This window comes from Vanessa atalanta, chromosome 28 (genome assembly GCF_905147765.1).
Source record: "Vanessa atalanta chromosome 28, ilVanAtal1.2, whole genome shotgun sequence".
Classification (NCBI taxonomy): domain Eukaryota; kingdom Metazoa; phylum Arthropoda; class Insecta; order Lepidoptera; family Nymphalidae; genus Vanessa; species Vanessa atalanta.
In genome coordinates this window covers 3,514,579-3,531,497 of record NC_061898.1, presented here as the reverse complement: position 1 = coordinate 3,531,497, position 16,919 = coordinate 3,514,579, and the positions used below count along the sequence as shown (strand labels likewise).

The window sequence follows — 16,919 nt, the reverse complement described above, 5'->3', positions numbered from 1 at the left end:
GGCCCTAATTTTACTTGAAACGACGGAACGAATTCTTGTTTTTATAGTTCTAATGACGTCATTAAACGCCAATTTCCGGCTACATAATACTTCGCCCCCTTCGAATACTTATGTATATTCTAATGTTACAAATTCGTATGGCTATAATAAAATATTTTGTAAATAAATATTTCCTCGAACTGTATACAAATATTGTGCCAAAGTTATTTTATTGAATCTATTATAAATAGGATTTAAAATGAAATTCAATTGAAGTATATCTGTGGAATTAATTACGTTCATTAATTTATACTTATTCGCCTGTCATTTGGACATTTATATTTTTTTATTTTCACAAAGATAGAGAACGAAATGGCAGTATGTTCGTTGTATTTATGAATTGACTAAATATCAGTCATAATATACTAAAATAAACACATAAATCATAACCAGAAATTACCGGTTTAAGCCCTATATGTGTCTCTTACGAGATCATACAACTTAAAACCTAGTCGAAAGGGTGATACTTATACCTGTCTCACTTTAATACAGTATCATCACTCTCATTGTCTCTCTCAGATTTTCCAGACGTATTTACTTGACAGATATGAGGAGCACTCTATTCTCGATGTCTCGAAATAATTGTGTTGTTCAAACTGTAATTAAACGTATCAACAGACTACATTCATAATATAATCAAATTTATATTGATTAGTGATTTTAATTCGATCGTAAACGTTCATTTATTTTTTAAATAACGAATTATGTATCGTTATTATTTTCTGTGGCAATATTTAACAACGGCATATTATTTTTTTTTTCATTACAGTTGTTGTTATGACTTTTTTGTTTAAATCTTATAATTCTTTTGTGTCCGTCAAAAATGAACGGAAACAACGAAAAGTTTATACCTTTTATGATGTATTTGATTCGTGTATTGTGTGTTGTGGAATCCGGAAATTGTAATAAAAAGAATGTTTATTGTATTGTGGTTTATTTTCTTTCATACATAGCATGGAGCGGCCGGGAAGGGGAGGGATACTAAAGGACTAACTAATTACTTATTATTTTATGTTATTAAACTAAAGTTATTAAACGTTATCTTACATTTATCAAGTAATACACTTAACTAAACACAATTTCACGTACAAGTGATAAAGTTTAAGTTAAATCCGTTTATACGGCTTAAGTTTATTCTTTAAGCGATTTAATTCGTTTAATCTCTTCGACTTTCCAAGTTTATATCTCAATAGCTCCGGCGATAATTCCTGTAACAAGGGAAATTACATAAATACATTGATTTAACTATATAATATATTATTTAAAACACATTTGTCACCATTTTCCCACTCTAGAAATTAATTCGAATGGATCCCATTCTTTCTTGGAGAAAAAGTTTACTACGCCCCATCACGGTCACTTTTTTAACAAATTATTACGTTAATGTTGGCAAACTGGCAAATCGACCAAGTGACGGTAAGTGGTCACCACTTCAAACCAGAACAGCAATTCTAAGTATTGCTATTTGGTGGCGGAAAGCGTGGATTAGTATTGATCTGAGGTTTTATGAGAGTTACCTCAGTGTCTTGCAAATCGTGTCGGCTTCCGTGTCGCTGGGTGTGGTGAACCTCTGGTCGCTCTTGGGGCTCCTCGATCCTTTCATCTTCGCCTTCAGTGCTGTCGCCGTGCGTGCCTGACTGCTTCTGGATGACTATGCATCTGAGATAATAAATTAATTGCTTAAAACTAGGGTCTAGAAAATAGTGTATGAAAAGGCCGATCTTGAAAATTCCTGAATGTATTTTATTTATACAGCTACCGTATTGCAATCGCAACACGAGTACAGACTAGTTTTGCATATCGATAGTCCACTATCGATAGACAATCGATAGTCTATCGATAGTTAAGGTATTAGCGATAGTATCGATAGCTCCCCATAACCAATATCGATAGTTGTGCAAAAACTATTACTTTTAACCTAAACTATCGATACTACCGATAGTATCGATAGTATTGATCAAAACGATACTATCGATAGTACTATCGATATCCTGAATAGGTATATGAATATGGTTTGTGTGTCTGTATGCAACACAGGTACAGACAGACACCAGTTCCACGGGGAATGTTCCGAGAAAGAATGTTGTATTAATCCCGACAGCTGAATTTGACCTTCGGACGTCTCATCAAAATTCTAAAATTCACCCGCACCACCTAGATGTCCGAAAATCTACAATAGCGTGATTTTTAAGATATCTTCTGCCTCGCACAACCACTATGTGGGCGGTTTTTCCGAGCCGATACGACTTGGGAACCTTCAAAAAAGAGCGTACTCCTTCCTAAAAGCCCGGCAACGCACCCCCTGGTGTTGCAGATGTCCATGGGCGGTGGTAATCACTTTCCATTAGGTGAGCCGCCTGCTCGTTTGCCCCCTATAACATAAAAAAAGAGAGGAACACCTATCGCTTCCGTATGCGTAAGAGAAAGAGATGCCAGATAGATTGGCGTAGTAACGCCCGTCACGCGTTACGTAACTAAGCGGTGTACACTCCCATAAGTTATCACCTCATAACTATATCTCACCGTTTTTGCCTGATATGACTCACAGTATGCAAAATTTGTTGAAAACACACGAATACGAACAAAAGTACTATAAATCTACACATTTTGAAATAATAATATAGTACGTTGACTTCCTTTTATATGTGTTACGTATCTCTTGCTAGTTATCAATATATATACATAAAGAGTTATGTACTTTTGTCCGTATATAAAATATATTTGAATATTGTGAATAACAAATAAAAATATACTTTATTCGAGTGGGATTTTACAAGCGCTTTTCAATCGTACATACTCTAGAGCCGGGATGGCCCAGTGGTTAGAACGCCTGCACATTAAACGATGATTGCGGGTTCAAACCCAGACAAGCACCACAGAATCTTCATGTGCTTAATTTATGTTTATATTCATCTCGTGCTCGGCGCTGAAGGAAAACTTCGTGAGCAAACCTGCATGTGTCTAATTTCAATGTAATTCTGCCAGATGTGTATTTACTAACCCGCATTGGAGCAGCGTGGTAGAATATGCTCCAAATCTTCTCCTCAAAGGGAGATGTTTTTGATGAAACAAAACCTAAACGTTGTAAATGCTTATTGAAGACAGAAAAATTATTATTTTAAGTATTTAAATTAAGTAACTCGACGATAGCTTAACTTTATTTTATATGAATCAAACACGCGAAATCCCCTTTGAATTGCAATTCCGATCCTCAAGTCAAAAAAAAATTACCAGCCCTCCTATTTCCACTGTGTTATAAGTTTAACTAGCGACCCGCCCCTGCTTCGCCCGTGTGCAATGCTGATACTAAATATACTACAGAATGTCTTACAACGTTCACAGTTTCATTCGTTAGACAATACAAACCGCTACATCCCTGCATTTTAAATCTGTAATATCTTCGAAAATATACATTCAAATTACATGCTTTAAAATGCCATATTGGTCTATATTAAATGCCCAGTATATTTAAGGAACTTAAATAGATAAGGATTACTGCAGTATTGCTTAAAATCGCTTCGTAATTAACCCTATAATTTATTTATTTATTTATTTTAATGCTTTATTGTACAATACAAAAGTATTAACAAAAGGCGGGCTTAATGCTACTGCATTCTCTACCAGCCAACCTTAGGATGTACAAGAAAAAATGATACAGGTGTACAAAAAACATAAGATAGTCTTAAAAATTGAACGATATTATAATACAGTATAATGTAATATAATATAATATAACATAACATAACATAACATGACATGACATGACATGACATGACATGACATGACATGACATGACATGACATAACATAACATAACATAACATAACATAACATAACATCATATTATATTACATAACATAACATAACATAATATTATATTATATGAGTACATGTAATGAAGATTCCAAAAATCAACCATTATTGCTTTGATTTAGATAGTATTTTTTCAGAGCAATTTTAAAAGTGTTTCGCGAAGGAGATTTCCTAATTTTTTCTGGTAAGCTGTTCCATAAACGAATAGCAGTCACAGTAAACGACTTCGACATAAAGCCTGAATGGTGCGGTGGAAATGACAACAACAGGTTTTCCGTGGAGCGAAGCGATCTGTCATGTGCGTCAGCCCTTAGCACGAATTTGGATACCAAATTCTGGGGATAATTTGGGTCATTCAGAATTGAGTATAGCGTGCAAAGAATTCTGCATGACCTACGATCACGTATTTCTCATAAAAATAAAGAATAAAATGGTTATTGTGGGTTATCCCTAAGAGATAGACATATACCTTCTCAGACTTTTTTGAAGACGTTTTTAAGGCGTACAATACTGTAGTACATTATTTTGATTCTTTTCCTATGGTTCAACCAGCGTTTGCAATGTTTTGTAAAAATGTGTTTATTTACGATATTACTTTAGAAACCTCCAAAATAATCAGTTTTCCTCTACTATATTGTGCATGAATCGTAAACCTTCCTCTTGAATCAATCTATCTATTAAAAAAAACCGCATCAAAATCCATTGTGTAATTTTAAAGATCTAAGCATACACAGGGACAGACAGCGGTAAGCGGCTCTTTTTATGCTATGTAATGATGATGAAGGCTCTTGTACTATTATTCCGAGGTCCAAGAGATTCAACAGCAAAATGGAAAAACCAAGAAACTTGGAATGGAATTAGAAATATAATCTATTTTTTAATGAATTTAAAGATTACATAAACTATAATAAAAATTCTAATATTTTTTTTAAAAAAGTATATGTGGTAGTTAGTACAGTTACTAAATTTATCTTTTTATTGACTAGATTACGAATAGAGCCGCGACACGAGTATAGTTCAAAATTGTGTAATGTTTTTAAGCGAATGCGGGCATTATTATATCGATATTGTTTTCAGGCTTAGGAAATATTTAGAAAAATAAATAACCAAATTTAGATTCAGAAAAAACTGTAGTTTTTTTTTAATAAAATCAATATCAAATCAATATTAATATATTTTATTAGTTTAAAAAAGTTCTTTACTAATTTTTATCATTAATTACAAACTAAAGAGTATTATACATTACATTTGAATAAAACAAGAAAATTCAGTTGGCAGTTAGTTTAAATGTTGCTAGTATTTAAAATACCGAAATTATTAAAGCTCATTTATAAATCATTTAAAAAAAACACGGTAAAAAAAGATAAATTCGGTTCTAAGATCGATTAAAAAAAAAGTCTAAGGACATCTGATTCAGAAATAAATAATTAAATTCATAAAAAATATTGTCTTTAAATATACTATAAGATTAAATCTTTAAGATATATAAAGGAATCGAGTCATAAAGTTTGTTAATTAAAGAAGCGTTACACTTGTTTATTGAGTATCAAATGTACCAATATAATGAATTGTTATGGTCTAATAACGCTGCGTTTTTGGCGCACACTATAGTTTTATTGAAGTCTATGTAACAAAATTAAACTGCATCCAAGTTCAAGACAGGTTCCAATGTATTGAAACACATCAAACTACGAGTTTCATTGCGACCGTGATCATGTTTGACCACGAAAAATGTATTTACGAAATAACGTATCCAAATATCGCACATGACGCCTTCAAATCAAATCAATTTTATTCAAGTAAACTTCACAATGAAGCGTTTTTGAACCGTCGATATTTAAATACTACCACCGTTTCGGAAAGCAGCTTCCAGCGAGAAGAAACGGCAAGAAACTCGCATAGTTGCTCTTTTCAAATAAACAGATTTACAATGCTTTTTTTTACAATAATTAGTGTGTGAGCCGAGATGGCCCAGTGGTTAGAACACGTGCATCTTAACCGATGATTTCGGGTTCAAACCCAGGCAGGCACCACTGAATTTTCATGTGCTTTATTTGTGTTTATAATTCATCTCGTGCTCGGCGGTGAAGGAAAACATCGTGAGGAAAACTGCATGTGTCTAATTTCAACGAAATTCTGCCACATGTGTATTCCGCCAACCCGCATTGGAGCAGCGTGGTGGTGGAATATGCTCCAAACCTTCTCCTCAAAGGGAGAGGAGGCCTTTAGCCCAGCAGTGGGAAAATTTACAGGCTGCTAATGCTAATGCTAATTAGTGTCCTGTAATGGAAGCCGAGCCTTCTATGATTATTTCCTTATTGTGTCATCATTTCCCGCATAAAAAATATCAAATGATCGTAGATTGTCCTGTCAAAAACAAATAACCATGCAGATAAAGAATGAGATCCAAAATGGCGTCGCCTCTATTCACCTCTCGCTTGCACACGCTCTATTTATACTAACATCCGCGTAAAAAGTGTATGATAGAGAAAGCGTGCGAGCGAGAGGTTAATAGTAGCGACGCCATTTTGAATCTCGTTAAATTCCGTCAAGGTCACCTATCTTATTTTTAATTTCGATTGCATATAACATTACCGTCATTATTGCTTAGCTTTATAGATTTTATAATTCATATCAAATCACAAAATTCTCGTAGAAATATCTTTATTGGTACATTATTGTTAGTAAATATACAAAATGACTTTAATGGGTGCGATCTTGAGGAAGGTGCAGTCCAGAGAGTCAGTGGGCAATGATTACGGATCCCCACCCCCGGAAATAGACGAAACTTTATTACGTCGAAATAAAATTAAAAAGCGAACAAAGAAGGTAAAGGTCTTAACATTATCATTACAATAATCTATAAATATTAATATTATAAACGTGACGGTAACTCTGTCTGTCTGTTTCTCTATCACGATCAAACCACTGAAAGAAATTTGGTATGAAGGAAGGTCCATAAAAAGGCTAATTTAATACATAGCAACTGAAGGCCGACCCTATTTGCTAAATCAGGTAGTAGCCCAAAGTTTCTAAGTTGGCAAAACAATCCCGTGTCTCGAAAAGGATGTAAACTTTGGTGCTGCCTGACCTCACTTAAGTCATGATGAATTAGTCATTCGTAGTCCATCATATTGCGTGAATAGACATTGCAAGTGTATATGTGCCACGCAACAGACTGGTCCCTTTTGAGTGCCCTGACCAATATCGTCAGATCTTTATGGATACTGATGGCAAATGAGGCACACGATGTAAAGTGGTTACCATTGCGTTGAAATGGGCGCTGTAAGTAATATTAACCATTCCTGAACACCAGTGCGCCACCAACCTTGAGAACTGTAATTACTCTGCCTCACCCTTCAAACCGTAGGAACAATAGAGAGTATTACTGTTTGGTGTCATAATATGCGATGAACGTGTGGCACTAGAATAGGAAAACAAAGAAATTCTCCTCTGTTTGTTCAAAGATAAGGTGAATTTAGTTGTGTATACCCAAGAGAACTTTCAAGAGATCTTAGTAATGATTATTTGATGTCAGGAAGCTCGTGTGCGTGCCATTGTCGACTCTTCATCGCCTTATTACAATGAGCTACGGATGTACCGCTCACTGCCCGAATGGAAACATCGATTACAGAAGATATATCTGGACAACATTAGAATATTATTCGCCATCGTCACGGCTTATTTGAATGGCGTGAGTTATTTATCTCAATAATGAGGCGTATATTATAAGGATTTCTGTGTGTAACGAAATTATGATATTTCTTTTATGAAATATGAAGGCTGACTGGTAATGGTAAGTGGTCACCATCATTAGCAATCCTTAAAATAGCCAATATGCCACCGACCTTGAAAACTAAAATGTTATGCAGTAAAATTATATGTAGAAAGTGAAAGAGGTGAGTGAGCCAGTGTAACTACAGGCATGAGGAATTTGCCAGTAGTTACATTGGCTACCCAGCCTTGAACCTGTATTGCTGTTAGACGGTAGTGTACGGTATGAGTAGGGGTTACTTCAGGTAAATAAACTACCCCATTGATTCCCCACGCTTAGGATACAGATCTCAAGGTCAGGTGATTAATTCCAGACAATCCAAATGATAATTCGTTCGCTGCGTTGTATCCAAACTAATATTAGAAATGAAAAAGTTTGTGTGTTTGTTACGCTTCACGTCTCAAATTATGAATCGATCAACATGATTGTCCTGATCGCCAGCAGACTTGACTGCTTGTATATCAGTCATCGTTGTGAACTCTACAGAGACACACATATACAAACAAACGATGACCTCTAGAAAAGTATTTGTATGTATATATCTGTAACAGAATCTGTTACAGCTTGTAGAATTCGTCGATGTTTGGCTCGCCTACGTACCACCACGTGCTACCGGTCCAACGGTCTGACACCGACTAACTCCCCCTCTACCGGCCTGTACTTGTGACGTATACGCTCGAGACAAACAACACTATATTCACATATATTACTACAGGGTTGGGTGGATAGCCATTGGTCGAAGCTGACGTCACTGAGAAACCAATACCACCACAAGAGAGTCCGTATGTACGAAGTAGTTAACCGTGAGAACAAGGAAATATACAAACGTATTAAGGAGACTGTTAGTAAAGATAATCTATACTAATATTATAAATGCTTAAGTAACTCTGTCTGTAACGCTTTCACGAATGTGCCGAATTTCATTACATTTGGAATGAAGCAAGCTTGAACTTCAAGGAAGGACATAGGCTACATTTTTTTATGGTATAAGTAGCAGACTGGCAGGAGACTCACCTGATGGAAAGAGACTACCACCGCCCATGGACATCCAGCAACACGTAGATGCGTTGCCGAATATACGTATGAAATAGATTTTGAGTTATGAGGGGATCAAAAGTGGCTCCAAATGGTTCTATTACACACGGTGCTGCTCGCCAGATCTTTTGTTTGAACTTGACTTGACACGCTTCAGCGTGTCTAGATTTGATACTTAAAATCTCGAATAGTAATTTGTAAAGGTTAAATCCTGACTTTATAAATTTGATTGCATATTCACTCAGTTCGCTGCGACATCTTAACAGATTATCCCGAATTCTAACCCAGGCTAGCATCACTGATATTTCGTCTGTTTAAATGTGTTTAATTCCTCGTCGTGAGGAAACCTTTATGTATTGGAAGCAAATGTTCCAAGTATTTTTTACCAGTACATAATACCATACCATAATAACATTTTTATGTAATGTTATATGCCACCTGTAAGAAATTATTTGATTGTATTTTTATTGATGTGAACGATTCGTTCAAATCACCAGAACGCTCGGGTGGTACCAACGACTGCTCTGAATAAAGCATGGACGCGCAATAAACGAGATATCATTCGTATGTCGAAGAATCAATTTATTCTTTTTCCTGTTCAACAACTTGAGACGATTGAAGACGTCGCTTTTAAGCCACCGAATGAATTAAAACGCCCTCGGTTAATATTTCTGTTTTCTTAATATATAAAAAGTAATATTTGTATGAGAATCATCCATGTAAGAGTTCTTTAACAGCGTTATTACGGCTATAGCATAGCAACCGTTGCTATGAAATATTTGTTGCGGTGATATCAAATCAAATCAAAAAAGTGTTATGGACCAATGCAATAGTAAAATATTCCATAATACTGAGTTATCGACTGCAAGATTCATCAATCCGCAACAAATATTTGACAGCATCAGTTGCTATGCTATAGCCGTAATAGCGCCACTGATTTCTATCGATAAGTCGCGATGTTAGCAAAATTCGAATCAAGGGTTATTCGATTCTTTTAAAAAGTTACGTCATAGCATAAAGCGTCATGTGTAACGGCTTACAGCTTAAATTGGTCGCATTATCCATGTGTAAAATTGAAATCAACATATTTAATTTTGTTAAAAATTGACTCTAATTTAAAATTTTCATTTTATGTTGATGAGTAGAAAAAGTAAGTCGATTATTATTAAGTTGTAGAAGAATAGGCAATTATTTTTTAACTTTTTAGTGCATATTAATTTGTTTTGGAAGGGTGTTTAATTTGAAGTCGGCTTTTTTGTTAAATTTGTTAATGTCGTAGAGCGAACATAACATTACGAATGCGTGACGCCGCAATTATCGGGACGATGGCTGTGGAACTATTCGTGGATGTGTGTCCCGCTACTTGTCAACTATTCCTGGAACTGCTAGACGGAGACGGCTTGGGGTATGGTTATGTTGGCACGCAATTTTTCAGGTAATCTCCTTTCAAAATGACTGACTAACTTATTTCACAGATATTTAAACTGGACTTAGATGAGCCCTAAGCATTATTTTTTTAGCATTAGCAGCTGCTAAAGGACTATACTAGACTGCAGGGCTAAAGGCCTTCTCTCCCTTTGAGGAGAAGGTTTGGAGCTTCCACCACGCTGCTCCAATGCGGGTTGGCGGAATACACATGTGGCAGAATTTCGTTGAAATTAGATACATTAGGTTTCCTCGCGATGTTTTCCTTCACCACTGAGCACGAGATGAATTGTGTTTAATTTGTGTTTATAGCACAAATTAAACACATGAAAATTCAGTGGTGCCTGCCTGGGTTTGAACCCTAAATCATCGGTTAAGATGCACGCGTTCTAACCACTGGACCATCTCGGCTCTTGAGCCCTAAGAATTTTTGGAAATTCATTTGTTAAGGGAGTGAATTTGGGGAGTAAAGTTTTTATGGAAATTTGTCAGTTTTTATGTTACAAATATGGAATTCAGGGCGACGATTTTATTGACAAATTGTTACTTTATCGCAATCGAATTGAAATTATATCGTTGCCTATGACACTATATTGTGTGACAAGTGGGGAGGCCTTTTTTTTATTGTTTTTTTTTTCGCTGGAAAAACGCGTTACGCGTTTCCCCCACGTGGAAGTGGAAGGGTATGTGGGACTCGCCGGTGTCCAAGATGTTAGCGGTACACCGGAATACCCACTAAAAAGCCAGCGGTATCCTCTCCGTCTCATCGGTGGGCGCCACGGGATCGCTTCCGCATGCCGTGAGGCCCTGACGGTCAGCCCGCCTATGCGGGCCTCCAATTCCTAGGGGGGATTCCCGGGGTACTGAGAACCCTCCTAGCCCATGTGGCGCCTATTGAGGCGGGGGAGAAGGTGGTTATTAACATGCTGTCTATATATGAGCTTTTTAAATTTGTTAATTACCACAAGCAATTAATATTCATTCAGTCATTGTTATTCTTGGAATTTCTATTTTTATTTGTTTTATGCCCTGAAGTTTTAGTCCAAGGTACCTCCGAAATCTGCCACCTTATTAAATGATAAATTATTTTATGGTTTAAAGTCTTTAATAAAAACGTCTATATACACAGTGGCACAGCTATGCCAATGCAGTTAATGCGGCCATGGTCGGTCGCCTGATCCAATGGATACAGATGATACTTTTATTTAAAAATACTTTTACGCCCTCATAAAAGATAAAAAAAAAATGCAAGAAAAAGTGTCCTAAATTTGGGCACATGCGATACAAAACAGCTTTGAAGTGTTTATTGCCGGGTGACCAACTTTTCGTCCAACGGTCGACAGTCCACGTTCGTTTTCATAATAGGCAAAAGGAGACCACCCGTTTTCTTTTTATTGGGACCCAAAGACCTTTTTTATATAATACTTTCTTTTCTATACTGTTTGGCTGAATTGGGAAAATTACGCAGAATTAAATTTTATTTTATTTTATCAAACGTATGTAACCTCTTCTCAATCAATGACAAAAATGTCAAAAATGACAAATGAAACCGAAAATGACGTAAAATAATGATAAAACTTATTTTGTGCCTTATGTTCTTTTTCACAAGCATATTCCTTTTCCTAATACTTATTGCCACCGAATACATTGAATTAAAACAGCTACAGCAACAAAATGCTAGTCTCGGACTCGGCTATGACTGGTAACAGCGATATATTCGTAAAAGTCGTCAGCCCCGAAGGCCAGATGTTCACTACCTACTTCCCAGAAGACACTCTCATTGAAGAAGTGAAGAATCGTTCCATTGATTACTTCTATCCGACCGGCGAAAACGGAACCGGTCGGTATAAAATCGTACGAGTTTGTGACACAACAACTCTACACGATTTCTTAACACTCGGGCAGGAACAGATCGCCATGTACGAAGAGCTGCTGTTAATAGAGAGACGCGTTCCTGAAGCTGGAACTCTATGGGATTTGGGAGCGGTCAGGGCTCCGCAAAGTGGAGCCATCATGGCCGCCACCGCTTCACTACCTACTCCGCAAAACACCGTTCGACAACCAAATCTACAATCTTTACTTTCGACCAATGAACTGTCGTACGAATTGAGGAAAATTCTGATATCATTAGTAGAAGCTGGAGCGAGATTAGCAGCGGCTGGCAGAAATTACGAATTGACGTTAGCACAACTTTCCGCAGCGTTGGACGAGCCCCTACGAAATCAGCAAATTGTTGTTCAAGTTATAACTCCTGAAGAAATTGCAGCCAGGCTCAACGTTCCCGAATCGGAAGGCGCTTCAACGGCGCCGGTAGTCGGAGACGAACTGTATAAACGAGCTGAGTACTTACGACGGTTCCTGGAGAAGTTCCGTTTGTGGAGAACGAGGATTATGGAGCCGCCGAACCCTGAATCTATCGCTGCGCTAAAAGATCTTGGTTTTTCATTAGAAGAAGCTGATTTAGCTCTCCGGTCTACAGGATCTAATATACCAGCTGCTGCATCTTGGCTGATCGGAGAACGAGGATCAAGTGTCTTTGAATTAATTAACGGTTTGCCAGACGGTTCCATTCTCCAGACTTTATTAAAACAACCACAAATTCAACGTGGCCTTCTGAATACGAGAATGCTGATCGCGTTCATAGCTATGGTCGGCCAAACGGGTAACGCATCCCTTTGGTTGAACTCTCCTCACGGGAGTCCGTTGCTATCACAGATATCGAGGACTTATCATTCAGAAAAGTACTGCTACGCTGTGAACCAGTTTTCGGAGAGACAAGAGGCCTCAAAGCCTTCAACATCAAAGCAAAAGAAACCGTGAACTTCAGTCTTACTTTGTTTTGGAAATTATTTTATGATATTCCGAAATGTACTTTTAATAAATCAGTAATCGAATTATTTCTATCAATATCATGAAACTTTTTATTGATTATCAACTAATGGAAGTTAATCTATTTCTGAAGTTAAATCTTCTTTAGCTGCGTTGAGTCATAGGACTAAAAGGACAAAATCGTATGGGTTCGCGTCATTAAACATCAGTGCAATAGATGTGATGTTAATAATTTCAGTTTATATCGACTACAAACTAATTACCTTCCACTAGTAACCGAGTTATCACCTATTTAAACATTTCAATGTTTGCCTGGAGGTAGGGCATTGTTCAAGCCTGTCGGATAATGGGTAGGTACCAACCACTAATCACATATTCTTCCGCCAAACAGCAATAGTCTCGTTGTGGTACAGTTTGAAAGATGAGTAAGCCAGTACAGTACAGACCGAAAAAAAGAAACCTATGAACGTCCTTTTGATTTAAGTTTGTTTTTTAGCAAATTGCACAAAAATTGGTTCAGTGTTATCCTGAGAAAGTAACAGGCCGATAAAGCTACATTTGCAATCAATAAATCAAATTACTTTATTCAAGTAGGCTTTTACAAGCACTTTTGAAATGTCATTTAACAAACTATATATTAAATAAAGCTACCTCCGGTACATTCTACCGAAAAGAACCGGAAACTCAAGAAACTCAGTAGTTACTCTTTCTAACATCTAAAATACAGTCATGTTAGTTAAACACAATTATATACGTATGTAATATATCCTGCCTGGAAGTTAACAAGCATTAACTCCACGCTTTTTTATCATCTATATAGTCCCGTATCGAATAATATGCCTTCATTGCATTGCGCTTATAATATTAGTATGGATAGAGAAAATTGCAACGGTATTCCATAAAGTAACTTTGATACTCAATGCTCGATACGATCGGAAATTAAGATGCACGACTTTTTCGGCGAATTTATAAATAGATCGATTAAGTCTACTCGTATATACATAGAATAGCACTGTATCAGCGCGCGTTTGGAATAAAATCCGACCTTTTGGAGCTGAGACAGGAGCGGTCTGAGTTTGTCTGAGTCTGATAATTAATACAGTTCAGAATCAACGCTAACGCTTCTTCACTCGAGATTTGATTCGATATACTTTGACAAAGTCCCGCCCCATTCCCAAAGCGTGCGGACTATAATGTATTCTGTTAATAGGAAAGTTCCGGGCTTGTATTGGAGCGGTGGTGATGTGGTGCATAACAACGGGTGCGGGTGTTACGCTCAGCGCGGTCGAGTGCGACCCATCACCGCTGAGAACTATCACTACTCACATTCCATGCCAGGCGCGTTCAGTTTAATAAATATTTGAATAGGCTATTTAACAATGCGAAAAATAAAGTGTCAATTATTGTAATCAGTATATATTATGAGTTTAAAAATGGTTATTTAATAACGAAAGTTGAAAATAATAATTAATTTATTCAAAAGTCCATAAATAAAAATGCAATTTTTTAAAAGTTTGTCATGTGACACAAAACGGTCCTTATTGGTCGGTTTTATGATGACGTCACTTGCTTGTTAACCTCGTTTGGCTACAGTAAGTGGATTATATGTGCCACAGATTACAATACAGGCAAGTGACGTTACCGACCCCATTGCAGCGCTATATTGTCAAAGTAGCGTTTTCGCGCGCTATTTAAATAATATTTTTTTTATTTGATATTTTTCAGCAAATATGTACTACTAATGTAAATGTTATGCACAGCAAGGCTAGTCTTCCGACATTTAAAAAAAATGAAGTATAATTATCTTTTTCACTTTCCAGGGTTGCTCTCGATGCGCGTGATGTCAGACGAACTTGTGTGTGGAGTGTTTAACATAACGTTCAAGCCTTTGCCTCAATTTGATTTAAAAAATGTTGTATTCGGAAGGGTAATTTGTTTTGGAAACTAAAAAAATATATATAACTCATTATATTTATACCTATTTATCTATTTTATGTGTAACATAATGTGTATTTTTTGAAAAGAGACGGAAGTATGTAACGCTCATCCAGTGAAGCGCGCGTTATTTAATTGGACCAAGGAGCACGCGCGCTGCTTGTTGGACCATTTGAGAAGCAAATGGTCCACCTGATGGTAAGTGGTCACCACCGCCCGTAGACAATGGAGTTGTAAGAAATATTAACGATTCCTTAAATCACCAATGCGCCACCAACCTTGGGAACAATATTATGTCCCTCGTGCCTGTAGTTACACTGGCTCACTCGCCCTTCAAGCCGGAACACAAGAATACTGCGTAACAGCTGTTTGGCGGTAGAATATCTGATGAGTGAGTGGTACCTACCCAGACAGGCTTGCACAAAGCCCTACCACCAAGTGAAATAGTAAGTGAAATAATACCACATGTGATATTTTGTGCCATATTTTATTATTTCCAACAGATCATCCGACCATGTTCGACATATGAAGTTATCCGCACGTTGGGCTCTCCGCTCAACTCACATCCTATCATAGAAATAGCGGCTACAGGAAGAAAAGTTGACAAGCGATTTATACGAGGAACTCTCAACACAAAATTGCAGACTAACTTTAAAATGCATAAATAAATAAGACTTCGATACATACAAACTTTTTTATTATACTAAGTAACTATCATAATATGACAATAAAAAATGGCCGAAGATTTTGCTAGAAAGAAGACTGTGTATTTTATATTAACACCTGTTTGTAAGATTAACATGTACAAGGTTGATTTCGGGAATAAAAATAGCTTTTATACGTAATATTTTTTTTTCTTTCAATAAATTACAAGTGATTTTCTACTACTTTATTCCACACTATCTCATCAACGTTTTTCCTTCCTTGGTAACCCTACTCTTCACCTTAATCTTCGCTCTCAGAGTGATAATAAATTAAGCGTACCTTCTTGTAACTCCCATTCCTACATGAATTCGTTCACGGCAAAGGCGGTTAGATTGTGGAATGCACTACCAACTCAAGTCCGTCAGTCTCCAACACTTAAGTTATTCAAAACCCGTGTCCTCTAACCCTTTCACTACTAGCAGCTAAATATGCTCGCTCCTATCTGTTGTATTGCCTATTGTATTTTGTGTGTATGTATATTTACTTTTAATTTGTTAATGCACTAGCCCACTATGTTTTCTCTTGTAAGTCTCTTTCAGTAGGGTTGCCTGGAAGAGATCACTACTTAGTGATAAGGCCGCCCTTTGCATACTTTTGTAATGATTTTGATTTTAAGCTCTTTTCTTGTATTTTGTTTATTTTCTGTGTGCAATAAAGCTGTTTATTATTATTATTATTACTTTTTTTATTTTCTTTCTAGATCAATCCATTCACCAATCATAGCCCATTTTTAATTCGAACATTATTTTTCTCTTTCACTCTTACTACTGACATGTCCTATCTCTTTAATTCGAGGATCCTGAAGGGGGCGTAACGCTTTTTATTTATGTGACGTTGTCTACCAATTTACTCGACTGTAAACCCCGTAAATAATATTCGTTCAAAAAATATTTTTTTCGCCGAGTTTGTTCCCAAATTGTTCCGGATCTATACTTCTTTCTTGTGCCAAGAATCCGAACCGATTTCTAAGGCATTTTCTCCCTCGCACAACCAGCATTGAACGGCGGTTTTTCCGAACCGATACGACCTGGTAACCTTCAAAAAAAGAACCTACGCCTTTCTTAAACTGGCAACGAATCTGCTAGCCCTCCGGTGTTACAGATGTCCATGGGCGGTGGTAGTCACTTTCCATCAGGTGAACCTCCTGCCCGTTTGCCGTTTGTGAAAAAAAAACCTTTAAATCCAGCCCAAGGTCTTTTCGTCGAGTCACTCAACTGTGCCGGAGATATAATACTGCAGGGTGTGTTGTGCACAATAGAATAGAAGAAATATGGAAAATAAATATTTATTCATTTATTTTTAAGTAAAAAACAGAAGTTAAAGCGTTTCTAATTCATCACCCAAGAGGTTGAAATTGAGGATGA

At 36.7% G+C, this 16,919-nt stretch overlaps 1 protein-coding gene across 1 annotated transcript; it reads left to right on the top strand.

The window, feature by feature from the left end:
• Positions 1-6,490: 6,490 nt before the first annotated feature.
• Positions 6,491-15,550, top strand: LOC125074815 (peptidyl-prolyl cis-trans isomerase E-like). The gene is made up of 8 exons (XM_047686246.1): positions 6,491-6,680; positions 7,390-7,545; positions 8,342-8,467; positions 9,159-9,322; positions 9,941-10,096; positions 14,126-14,253; positions 14,736-14,842; positions 15,354-15,550. The coding sequence occupies exons 1-8, from the start codon at positions 6,549-6,551 to the stop codon at positions 15,516-15,518; spliced, it is 1,134 nt and encodes a 377-aa protein (XP_047542202.1). The 5' UTR covers positions 6,491-6,548; the 3' UTR covers positions 15,519-15,550.
• The last annotated feature ends 1,369 nt before the right edge of the window (positions 15,551-16,919 follow it).

What these genes read in the sequence shown, in the direction of transcription:
- LOC125074815 (XM_047686246.1), top strand. Translation starts at nt 6,549, where the DNA reads ATGACTTTAATGGGTGCGATCTTGAGGAAGGTGCAGTCCAGAGAGTCA. An exon ending in GTTGGCACGCAATTTTTCAG is followed by an intron (nt 10,097 to 14,125) that starts GTAATCTCCTTT and finishes TTCTGTTAATAG; the next exon opens with GAAAGTTCCGGGCTTGTATT. An exon ending in CTACTCACATTCCATGCCAG is followed by an intron (nt 14,254 to 14,735) that starts GCGCGTTCAGTT and finishes TTCACTTTCCAG; the next exon opens with GGTTGCTCTCGATGCGCGTG.